The sequence below is a fragment of the Crocodylus siamensis genome, chromosome 6 (genome assembly GCF_052110815.1).
Source record: "Crocodylus siamensis isolate JL-2025a chromosome 6, ASM5211081v1, whole genome shotgun sequence".
NCBI lineage: Eukaryota > Metazoa > Chordata > Crocodylia > Crocodylidae > Crocodylus > Crocodylus siamensis.
Window position 1 is genome coordinate 30,858,610 of NC_143400.1, and position 12,967 is coordinate 30,871,576.

Consider the following 12,967-nt stretch of genomic DNA (forward strand, 5'->3'; position numbering starts at 1 on the left):
TTTATAAGTTTGCCCAGTCTGAAGCAGAACCAGATGCCATCTCCAAGCTTTTTGCCTTAATCACAAGATCCAATGAGCTTTAGACTATTTTGAATTTAGAACTTGGGAAAAGGTGTCTGACAGTCATTTATCCAACAAGCAAGTACAGCACTGACACAGATGTCCTAAGTCTAGACAGATATTACTTTTAGAAACTACCAGATAGCAGAGCCTTCGGACTTGCAGTTCTGCTCCACAAAGCCATGGCATTTGTGGCCATGCTGGCCATACTCTTTCCTGTGCTGAAATACAATATTGCCAGTCTGCTTCTGACTCCAATGTCCACATCATTAATGAAGATATTGAACAATATGGATCCAAGGACAGTGCCTTGGGGGACCTCACTAGTCACAGGGCACCATGGCGATTGACTTTTATCAACCGCCACCTTCTGGGTCCGACCACGGAGCCAGTTTCCCAGCCAGCGGATCATGGTGGACCCAAGGCCACAGTTGGCCAGTTTCACCAAGAAGTGATCATGGGATACCAGATTGAAGGTTTTTTTGAAATAAATATATATGACATCAATCTCTTCTCCCTTGCACAGGTGATAGGTCACCTGGTTGTAAAAGAAAATGAGATTGGTCAAGCAAGACCTACCTGCAACAAACCCATGCTGGCTATCCCTCAGGATGTTGGTGTTGGCCAGTCCATTAAGGATGGCCTCTTTAATAAACTTTTTTAAGATCTTCCCCGGGATAGAAGTCAGTCTGATGGACCTGTAGTTTGCTGGATCCACTTTCCTCCCTTTCTTAAAGATGGGCACCACATTGGCCTTCTTCAGTCTTTGGGCAGTACACCAGAGCACTAGGAGTTCTTGAAGATCCATCCCAGAGGCTGGGCTTTGATGCTCGCCAGCTCCTTGAGTACTCTGGGGTGTAGACTGTCAAAGCCGGCTGACTTCAAGGTATCCAGCCTCTCAAACTTTTCCTTCACAAGGTCAGCACTGATGGAGGGCAGGGGATCTCCCTCATTTGGACATCCCAGTCCTATAGTGGGCATGGGCGTCCCATGGGACTGATGAAAGACCGACGCAAAGTACCCGTTTAATAGGTTAGCTTTTTCCTGGGCATCAGTTGTCAGATGTCCCATCTGGTTTAGCAGGGGTCCAATGTTGCCCTTGCTCTTCCTCTGGCTCCCCATGTATCTGAAAAAGGACTTTTTATTGTCCTTGATACTTGAAGCTAGTTGGAGTTCGGTCGCAGCCTCGGCTTTCCTGGTTTGCTCCCTGCAGGACTGGACCAGTGCAGAATATTCCTCCTTGGAGGTGAATCCCATCCTCCATCCACTTGTCCCTGTTGAACCTCATAACATCTTTTTTGGCCTAATCCTCCAATTATTCTAGGTCACTTTGAATCCTAGCCCTACCCTCCAGTGTATCTACTACACCCCCCAGCTTAGTGTCACCTGTGAACTTGCTGAGGGTGCATTCCATCCCATCTTCCAAATCATTGACGAAAATAGCAAACAAAACTGGCCTCAAGGCTGACCCCTGGGGTACTCCACTTGATGCCAGCTGCCGGCTAGATCTTAAGCCATTGATCACTACCCACTGAACCTGACAATCCAGCCAGCTTTCTATCCACCTTACAGTCATTCATCCAACTCATACATCCTCAGCTTGCTTGCAAGAATGCTGTGGGAGACCAAAACAAAAGCCATGCTAAAGTCAAAGTATATCATGTCCGTTGCTTTCCCCACATCTGCAGAGCCAGTTATCTCATCATGAAAGGCAGTCAGGTTGGTCAGGCATGACTTGCCCTTGGTGAATCCATGCTGACCATTCCTGATCACTTTCTTCTCCTCCAAGTGCTTAGAAATGGATTCCTTGAGGATCTGCTCCATGATTCTTCCAGGGACTGAGGTGAGGCTGACTGGCCTGTAGTTCCCTGGAGTCTCCTTTTTCCCTTTTCTAAAGATCAGCTCTATATTTTCCCTTTTTCAGTTGTCTGGGACCTCCACAATTGCCACAGTTTTTCAATGATAATGATCAGCAGCTCTGCAATCGTATCAGTCAACCTTGTCAGCACACTCAGATGCACTGCATCCAGCCCCAAGGACTTGTACATATCCAGCTTTTCTAAATAGTCCCTAACTTGTTCTTTCACCACTGAGGGCTGCTTACCCCCTCCACCAATTGTGCTGCCCAGTGCAGTAGTCTGGGAGCTGGCCTTGCCTGTGAAGACGGAGGTAAAAAAGGCATTGAGCACTTCAGCCTTTTCCTCATTATCTGTCACTAGGTTGTCTCCCCATTCAATAAGGGACCCACACTATCCCTAACATACTTGTAGAAACCCTTCTTGTTACCCTTCATATGTCTTGCTAGCTGCAATTCCAGTTGCACTTTGGCCTTCCTGAATTCATCTCTGCATGCCTGAGCAATGTTCTTATACTCTTCCCTAGTCATCCAACCTTCCACTTCTTGTAACCTTCTTTTTTTGTGTTTAATCTCACTGAAGAGCTCTCTGCTAAGCCAAGCCTGCCATATTTGTTATTCTTCCTATGCATTGGGATGGTTTGTTTGTGAACCCTCAGGGAGGTTTCTTTAAAATACAACCAGCTGTCCTGGACACCTTTCTCCACTCAGACTGGCCTCCCAGGGGTTCCTTCCCATCAGTTCCCTGAGGGAGTCCATACTCTGTTGCTCTCCTTCTTTTCGTAAGGATCCTGAACTCAATCATCTCATGGTCAATGCTGCCCAACTTGCCATCCACTTCCACATCCCCCACCAATTCTTTCCTGTTTGCGAGCAACAAAAGACCATGGTCTCTAGTTGGCACCTCCAACACTTGCACAACAAAGTTGTCTCCAACACTCTCCAAAAACTTCCTGCATTGTCTGTGCACTGTATTGCCCTCCCAGCAGATGTCAGGGTGATTGAAATCCCCCATGAGAACCAGGGTCTGTTATCAGGAAACTTTTGCTAGTTGTCTGAAGAAAGCTTCATCTACTTTAGGTTGCAAGGTGGTGCATCCCCCAGCCTGTTTAGTAGTCTTACTCCATTACTTAACTTCTATGTAAAAGTTTTGGAGTTTTACGCAGAAGTTAATTGGAGTAGAAATCAACATAGTGCCACACTTGCTCTCTAAGTTAAAAGGATTACAAGGTTCCAGAGAAGATGAACTCCTCACCTATGATGAGGCAATGACCTAGTTTTGACACCTGAGCATGCACAGTTTAGTCTATGTCCATGACTAAGTGTTCAGGCCAAAAACCTAGTGTACATGTACTATATATTCGATGCCTGAGCCAAGGTGATCAAAGGTTTGACTGGGACAACTGACGACTGATAAGAGATTGGCAGCACCTCAGATAAAATGATTGGCCAAGAGAGTGATTGGCTGAGGTGGCATGATTAGGACCTATAAGAAGGGCTTGCACCTGAGGCTGGGTGTGTGCCTGCTGCACAAGTGAGTTTGGAGCGAGTGGAAGCATCTTTGAGGTATGTGTTGGGATGCCTGATATTGGTGTTGTGTATGTATCATGGTAATGTCTATTAAAAAAAACTTGGGCCATTGTAAGATATGCATGAAACTCTGAGGAGAGTTTGATTTTGTGTGTGTGTCCATCTGCGTGGAGCGAGGCTTCCCAGTGACACAAATATAGGACCTAAAGCAGCAGATGACTGATGCCAAAGTGACCATTGCCTTTTGGTTGGTAAAGTATCACCCTCCCCTGAAGAAGGAGACTGAGTACCCAAGGAAGGGAAAAAGCTCCTGCGGAGTGGGAGTCTTGGGATAGTTCACGGTAGGTAACTATTAAGGCTGTGTGAATGGAACACCATTCTGTTTCGACTTCCATTTCACTGTTTCAATGGGAACAGTGTTTTGTTTCGAGTTTCATTTAATTTTGAAACTGCTGTTCCATTTCGTTTTGTCGAAACTGGGGAAGTACAAAACTGCCTATAACTTTTACATTTCTTGCCTTATTCGGATGAAACTTGCAGAGATGGTTGCCCCTTCTGAGGCCATGAAGTCTGTCAGCTTTCAAGGAGATAGGCACAGGGGTTTCTGGGAAACTGCATCTCAGGCTGTTGACAGGTAAAACTTGTGACATGGGTGACCGTGTCTGTGTTAAGGCGCACCCTCCTCACCGGCACTGGGGCATCTACATAACACAATAATGTTCCCCAACGAGGTCTCCTCCTCCCCTACAGCCTCATTCCGGTCCACCATTTTAACTGACAAGAGGTTTAAAATAAGTTAGTGAGTGAACAATAGGCTTGTGCAAAGTGGCTAGTATTCACTTCAGATTCAGCCAATTCGGGGGACAGTAATTACATTTGGTGATTTGAGTCATTGTCCTGCTGCAGCCACCGGAGACTGCCCAAATCATCACCCGAAGCTTCGCCCAGTCCTAGTTAGCAGCACTAGCACAGTAGTACCAGCACCATCTCAGGCAGCCAAACTGTGGCAGAGCCCTTGTCTCTTCTCCTGCAGGAGCTTCTTCTCCAGCATGCATGTTAAGGCATGCCCTCACTGTGTGAGCGTGAGTGTGTGTTTTCTCCACAAGGTTCTTCTCTAGGAACTGCCAGAGAGCTCTCCCTGCCAGCCTCAGCCCTGGGGTTAGATGTGCCCAGGGCCCTGCCTCCTTCTGGTCAGGTGCTAGGCGTGCTGGGCTAAGGACAAGGCACTGGCAGACAAGGTTCTTTGGGTCAATCTAATCTGGTATCTTTTAGCAGAACAACTGAATAGTTAGAGAAAGCTGGGACAGTGAAGGTTTGTGTTCTGATTTTATGGAGAGGGGTTTTCCTTGATTGTCTGAAGGAGCTAAGCGGCTTATGGTTAATGACATGACAATTTTTATAAAAGAATTGAATGGAAGAAACAGAGATGTTGTTTTAGATATATAAATGATGTGTTATTTGTGGTGTGTGATGGGTTATGTTGTGTTTTTATGTCTATATATTTATTATTAAAAAATCCCTGAATAGTTAGAGAAATATATCTTAACAAGCTTTCGGGTTGAAAAACCCTTTGTCAGGCTGAGGAAGCACCTGCATTTGGTCTGTGTGTGTGCTGGTCCTGGATGGAAGGAATACTGAAGAAGCCAGAGGCTGGCCTGGCACGCAATGCAGGCAAGAAAGCCAGTCAATGAAAGTGGAAATGGAGGCGTCAGGGGGTGAGGGACAGGCTGGGGTGGGGGAGGAAGGGGGATGTAGCAGCACAGGTAGAAGTGGAGAGGTACCTGGGGAGTCAGTGTGTGAGAGCTCCACTGTCTAGACTGAGTCCATGAGTTTCTGTAGCTACTCCCTAGGAGGCTGATGAAGTGCAGCTCATAGGTCCGATCCTGAAAATGGTTTATAAATTCAAATAAGCACCGAACCTTGCTAACCTAACCTCATCACCAGAAGACACCTTCCTACAGCTCAAAACACAAAATCTGCCAACTATCTCCAGTACCGCCACAAACTGCACACCAGAATCGATCAAAGACAACAAAACCCAACTCCCTGTGGGGGCCCATTCCTCACCAAAAAACCACTCTGTCTCCAGTCTCTCAGGCCTGATCCTGAAAGGGAATTTCCAAACCACTTTTCACAGCCGGGCCTAAGAACTTCATTTCATCAGCCTCCTAAGTACACAAATAATATATTTCTTGCTTCATACACATGGTTTTTATCTTTCAAACCATGGTAATTAGCTATATTTTCTGTTAAACTGGAAACACAGTGACACAAATTCTGCATAGTATCTAAACTCATGCTAGGGTGCTCATGCTACAGACTCTACAACATTTGCAAATGACAGCTACGTGACAAGTCTGCCTATGACAGAGGCCACCCTTTTAGAATTTAATATTTATTCCTGGAGTTAATGTTAAAGCAATTCATCCTGTTCCGGGTACATTAAGTTGCTCTTTGGTAGAGAAACAGCAAGCAGATAGATGCTTTTTAAGTAGCAGCCACTGTATCTAGACTCAGAAAATATTCTAACAACAGGCCACTCATTTATCCGCTCCTACCCAAAGCAATCCCAGACATTTAACTTTCCTATTAATGAAATGCATCCACATCAAAGGAGACATACACAGCAATGCTTTACAAAAATTCACAATGTTAGCCAAAAGAAATGGCAGAAGACAACAAAACCGGACAAGAATGATCCAACTACAAATTCAGACAGGAGAAATCTCCATTCCAGTTGCAGTCTTTTTTTTCCCCCCTTCCCCTGTAGAATTAAATAAAAAATTGTCTTAAGCAATCTGGCACTCAACAGCTAGGAGATTAATTGAGTATAGAGAGGATGTTGGCAGTCAAACTAGACCATAAAAGATGCACATTCTGCCAAGATCCAAAGTTTGTGCCTGCAATGTTTCATCACTGTGCATTTAAAACACACTTCTTCAGCAGAACATCACCTGAAACACCAGGTGAGAAAAGTACAGTTTACACCATAACTTACTGCAAACAGCATAAAACAGCCTCTCTTCAGACTCAAGGTTTTAACTTGCACATAAATGAAACTTTGTGTTTATGACAAAGCATATCATTTTATGGCTTATTCAGTTCATTTGGCTTATTACTGTACCTGAAGAGAGAGGCTTTGATTAAGATTAGGAGCCTGGGGAGTTACGTGTGGGTAGAACAGTTAAAAGACAAAGGCTGCTTGACAGGGAATATGAAGGCATATTTTAATTCAATTTAAAGCTTGAATAGCAGGTGTAAAACACACAGCACAAACTATATTGCATGTAACATGAAGTCTTTCTTTTTCGTGAGGTAGATACCACCTTGCAAGTTTGGTTCTGTGAGACTAGCGATGTAGGCAGAATTATTTATGTCCCTGTATGCCACCAAAAACTATATCCCTCTTATTGTGGACAGTGACCTAAAATATTTAGTTTCTGAGCACTGTATGGGCTATTTAACTCATACACAAGTCAGACATCTGGAGGTCTGACTCCAGACTCCTGGAGCAAGTTTTATTCTTCCAGCTCAGTCAAGGCATACGCTCAAGAGGAGGGCAAAGGAAGCACTTCAAGGACAACTTAAAGGCCAACTTGAAAAAATGCAACATCAACATCCACTCATGGGAGACTATCACCTAGGATTGCCCCAAAGGGAGGAAGAGTCTGCTGCAAGGATCTCCATACTTTGAAACCTTACAACAACCAGAGAAAATGGAAACACAGGAGCAGCAGAAACAGCATGCCGTGGACCAAATCCTGACTCCAGAGCCACGCCCTCCACAGGGAAACGTGCCGGAGTTGCAACAAAGTCTGTCAATCCTGGATCGGCCTCATCAGTCATCTTCGGACCCACAGATAAAGCAATCATCTGTGGCGGACTCACCCGCTTGAGCCCCCACTGCGTCTTGGGCCAAGAATACTTAATTCCAATTGGTGGAGCCCAAACACCAATCGGGGAAAAGTTGAGAGGAGCTGGCGCTGCCCCTTCCCCAAAGGTCGGGGGTGAGGAGAGCCCGGACCTAATTGGGACCTGTAAACTGCAGGTCCACTGGACTTCAGGGGGTGGAGCCCCCTGAGGGAATAAAAGTAGTGACGTGAGCTGCACAGGGGTCACACGACAAGGGGCGGCAAGTAGAGAGGAGCTCCAGAGAGACCACCATCGGGACCCTGCCTGAGCCTCAACGGTGCGCAGATCAGCACACAGCGCCCAGGCTCTGGGTGCCGCTTGAGGTAGCTCAAGCCTGCGAACCCGGCAAGTGGCTGGGTGGAGCAGTGTGTGGATCAGTGCACGGGGGGCCGGCCCTGGGGGCGGCTTGAGGCTGCTCGGGCCCCACACCATGCACAGGTGCAAAGAGAGTCGACACTAACAGCAGCTCGGAGCTGCTCAAGTTAGCCCCCCCAGCTTTAGACCAGATAGCTGGAGCCCCACAGTGTGGTGCAGCATTGAACTAAAAGAGCCCCGGTGCCCAGAGCAGTTCCTGGGAAGGGGAAAGACCCCTGGCGTGAGGCCGGGGAACCAGAGTCAGTGGAGGCTCGGCTCTCATAGGAGCTCCCAGGGTGCCCAGTGCAGGGCACAGTGTCCAGAGGGAAGGGCCCCCAGCTCGAGGCTGACAGCTCCAGAAGCTCTGAGATGGTGTAGGGACCCAGAGGCCAGATCGATAGCTCGAGTGGAAGGACTGTGAGTTACTGGGAAACCAGGTCCCACAGGCGAGGTGTCCCCAGGCGAGGGACCCTAGAAGGAGTGGGCAGGGGAGAAGGCCCCACAAACCCTCCACTCCCCAGGGTAGGAGGGGAGGAGACCCCAAATACACACTGGGGAGGGTTCTGCGGACCCTTGGAGGGACCAAGTGGTTGGAACCCAGATAGGATGCGTCTAATATCTGGTACAGTTATGCTTCATAGTTGGTATCTATTGCTATTGTTGGTCTTATATTAATTCTGTATAATGGGCTCTGTAAGGATGTCTCTATTAGCTAACCCACTTGTGGTACAGACTTGCTGGATTGACTGTCCCAGGATCCACCCCTCTTCTGGGTCTGGGGCACAGGTACATACCTGAGTGCCCTCCCTGGGACAGACTTCGTCTTGCTAACAGACTGTTATATGTATATTTGTATACCTGTACCTGTATCTATTTTAAATAGTTTTATATATATATAAATGTTTGCAACTAAATACATTGTATATAGTTAAGAACTTTGGGCCTGGGGTAACTCTCGAGAGGAAAAACAGATCCACCCTAAATTCCGGCATCCCTCTCACAGCACCCCCTCCTGCCTACCCATCCCATCCGATTGAGGATAGGGCACACCCTTGCGCGTACCCAAGTTACACATGGAAGACAATCATGCTTGACTGCAAGGGCTTGCCAATGACACAAATAGACTACAAAGGCTTAGATTCTATTCAAAGTGGGATTCAAACCAAGAAATACAGGGCAATTAAGCTATTCTAACTGAAGTCCACTGAGAAGGAAAGTGTAATATTGCACTTGCAAAGTCTGTTACTACACCACATATACACAGGACCCTTTCATCAGTAGATCTGGAAGGGCTTTACAAAGGAACTCAGTACCAACCTCTCCATTTCACAGAGGGGAAAATGGAGATACAGAAAGAAATGATTTGCCCAAAGTTGTCAGGTAGGGCTAGTGGAACAGCAAAGAACAGAATCGGGGTCTCTTAGTCCCTGGCCTGTACTCTGTTCCAAGTGTCCTAATATGTCCACATGGTTGCTGTCACTTCAATTTGGTCATTACTAAAAAGGCAGGCTGGAATGTTTAAATGAGGTAAAAGGTTTGGGTTATTAAGTCACTACAGTTTTACCTGTGGTACCCACCACCTTTGGAAACCTCAGCTTTTAAGTAGGTTTCTCATGTACGGCTTTGTTTCTGAACATTATCTTCCACAGTCACAAAGCTGAGTGAAAAGAACAGATCCCTTTTTTTTTTAGAAAAGCTATTTTAGCTGATAAAAATGAAACAGCACTGAGGAGTTAGCAGAGCGTATCCACTTGGAAACAAAACACACCTTCAAAACCAGGCAATCTCTCAGAGCATACACACACAGGCACACATGCATGCAAACCCTCCCTATAAAAACCCTTGATCAAGTAAATTAGGTGCAACATATTTCACAAGAAAATAAGGGCTGTTTAGACTCAAAAGTGGTGTTTGAACAGAATAACTCCCAGCTTTAAAAGGTTGTGTGGGAGTGGTCTGACGTACCAAAAAACAGTAAAATGGATTGAAAGCAGTACAAGAAATGACCAAAGGAGACATCCCTGGACACAGAAAAGAAATCCAGAAGACAGGAAATTTTCTTATATCCTAACTAACCACTGCAGCTTGAATGCGGCACAGAGGTTAACCACATCTTAATTCTCTCTTGTTCACAGAAATTGCAGTTTCATAGTCTTGAGAGACAATTCTTAGGAGAAGGGGTAGGGGGAGAGTGGGAAATCAGTAACTTCTTCTTCAATTAATATCCCTTCCCCTTATTATTTTGTGGCTTTTTAATGAAACCCAGGTAGCTCTTCTTGAACTATCACTGAGACCAAATTACTGTGCTAAATCCAAATACAGCGTTCTAAGACTTTGGTCTTTTTTAAAAAAGTAAACCCAAATCACAATGAATCTAACCTTCTCTTGTACAAAATCCAAAATGTTCTTGAAGTCCAGGTCATCATAATAGTGTCTAATTCCCTCTTGGATGTTGGAATGGAAGACAGTATTCATCTGGGAAAATAAGGAAGAGAAACTGTTACGCTGTGAGAAGATGCTTGAAAAAAGACAGCAAGATAAAAAAAGAGATGTATTAAGTTATACAGATGATTTTTATTACAGCAAATGACCTCTGTCTTACTGTATCACTGTCTAAGGGGTTGACCTTATATATTCTGCAGCATTGTCACTTGGCAATTTTATCTGGAGTCTCAATATATGGTGTGTGTCTCAATGTTCTGACTACCAAGGACTGGAGATTACTTGAGACTCTCATCTTTCACTTAAGAAGATTAAAGCTTCTCATCATTGTTGGGAAGAAAAGGTTGAAAACAAAGTCAAAGCCTCAAAAACTAGAAGGCAAATGAGAATTCGCTTCTCGGCACACTGACTCCCGCTCCTAGTCCACCCCTACATCTGCACAGGCAAGGGTGCCTAGGTCAATAGCTACCCTAGCCCTGGGGTGTTTTACCCAACAGGACATTCCAACCCTTTTATAACCCCAAGCCACGTCTGCTCTAGAAGACAGTGTTCTTGCTCTTATGTTGGTCTCTTAATCCTGATCTTTCAAACAAGCTGAACTTTACAAGGCAGCAGCTCACTTCGGTAACTTGAGCAGATATCATTTTGAATTCACCCACAATACATGCTATCAACTCAGATGCTAGAAGGTTAGGACACAGTCCTCTAGCACAGACATCTAGATGGGCCTCAAAACTTGCATGTCCCTCTCTAATCGGTGTATCTTAAATACTGCATACTCATTCTGTTTTGCAGGGTTACAGAAGAGGAGAAGTAAGACTTTCAACCCTCCCTAAGGCAATGGGACTTTTAGGGTGCTTATACAAGAGCAGGAAGGCTGCTCCGATGTGATGTAATTCCAATTACCATGTTCCAGCAGCCTCCTGCACCTTATTCAGTGAGCTTTGGATAAAGTGGCCCTGCCATCATTTTAAAGTGTAGGGATGCTGATACATGAGATGCTCCATGGTGCTTTAGTTAGAGTGGCTCTAGGAGCTTCTCTATTTAAAGCGCTACCTCGCCCCCACCCTGGAGAACATTTATGAATACCCTTGAGCCCCATTCTCCAAAAATGACTTCTGACAATCTTATCCTGGGGCTGGCATTTCAATTCGCCCGAATAAACCAAGGTCCAAATTCCACTGACTCGCAATGGCCTTGGGGCATGTGCTCCTTTTTCCTTTACTCTTTTTTTTCTCCTTCAAAAGGTATGAAACTACCAGAACTTGCTGTGAGGAATGGGATTTCTGAGACCTGTAGAAGTGCTCAACTCCAGGCAGCATTACCTGGTTCTTCAAAAAAGCCACAAAGCCTTCATTTTCTATATAAGCACAGATTCTAGTAAATCAAAAAACTATTTATCCACCTGCCTCATATTCTATTAGCAAGATGCATGTAGGTATTGATTGAGGAATCCAAAAGCATTGTAGCTGGTGTCAGTCAAGAAACCCATCCACAGAACAGATTATTTTAGCATTCGCTAAAATACAGTGGGATTTCAGCCCTTTGTACAGGCAGGGGACCTGAGAATTGTCCTTTTGCTTATGCTTAGTTGTACCAAATCAGATTCCCCCAACCCTGAAAGCCCCTTTCTCATCTTCTTAGATTGATTTTATTGTTCACCTTTTCCCATTTGTGTTTCAAAGTGATGCTGCTGATAGGAGTTTGTATTGGAGTGTACTGGAACCTTAAGGACTTTCTTTAAATCAAGCAGTAAGGACCTGTATGGTACAACGTGTAGGGCGAGAGGTAGCATCCCACTTCTGAGAAAGGAACAGTTGTCAAATAACTGCTTCCGAGTGCTGTAAGTGAATTGGTTCAACTGCTCACAGAGCTTCTCTTCGGAAACATATACCCGAGAAGAGGTTCTGTTTGTTAGGGATGGTGGTTTTTTGGGGGCTCCATACACCAAGCAGACAGGTGGCCATCTGCACTGCAGACCCCAGATTATCTACTCAGAACAAACAGCCCAGAATCTAATTATTTCTATGTCCTTAATTTTCAAACTAAATGGATTCCTGAAATGTGAACAGGGCTGGGCTTGTGGCAGAGACCCCCAACTTTTCTTCCTATGCTTCGTGTTAGCAACAAATCTTTAGTGGGCAGAGTGTAACAGACAAAAACTCCTCTCTTCCTACATCTTTTTGGTATTAGGCATGCAATTCTATACTGAGTTAGATGAGCAGCAGTCTCCCATCAGGATCGGACCTGTTCAGTAATGCCCCGCAGTCTCCAGGGATGCATCCTCCCTGAACTGCAGCTTTTCATGGGACGTAAAACGCAAGTACTCAACTGGCTTGAACTGGCATCTATACCTCCCTGCCTGCCCTTTGCTTTGTCTGCCAAGGCTGCCAGGCCTGGATGGACCAAAGTCCCCATACAAGAGACAAAGGAGAGGACGAAGTCCTGATAATGACTAACAACGTGGTGTGACAGCTGTTTCACAGATACACAGAGTGGCACCTGCTAGGGCTAGCAACCTGGCACTTTGACATGACTGAAGTAATTGGGGAACGGAGTGAAAGGGATGCAAACAAACAAGCAAAGGGGCTAAAGAATAGAGGAGAGTGAGGAAGCCTTCCCAGGGAATAAAACAATTTACTAAAAAGTCCTGAAAGCAAAGAGTTGTGAGTTTGCAAGAGTTCATAAGAGAAAGGTATGTGAGAGAGAGCCAGTCTCCTTTCTAACTCACAGCACTGTCTGAGGAGATTACAGACTTGTTTAAAAAATGCGTTAGTTTTTTTTTTTCCAGGTAGGACATGATAATATTATGTA

The 12,967-nt window shown here is 45.3% G+C and overlaps 1 protein-coding gene across 1 annotated transcript in view; it reads right to left on the minus strand.

Moving 5' to 3' along the window:
* The window catches only part of LOC149862152 (tetraspanin-15-like), a 196,014-nt gene that overhangs the window by 94,967 nt on the left and 88,080 nt on the right, over positions 1-12,967 (minus strand). Inside the window, exon 5 of the mRNA XM_090052857.1 lies at positions 10,091-10,186. Within this exon, the coding sequence (XP_089908983.1) occupies positions 10,091-10,186 (96 nt within the window). The remainder of the gene's footprint in view (positions 1-10,090; positions 10,187-12,967) is intronic.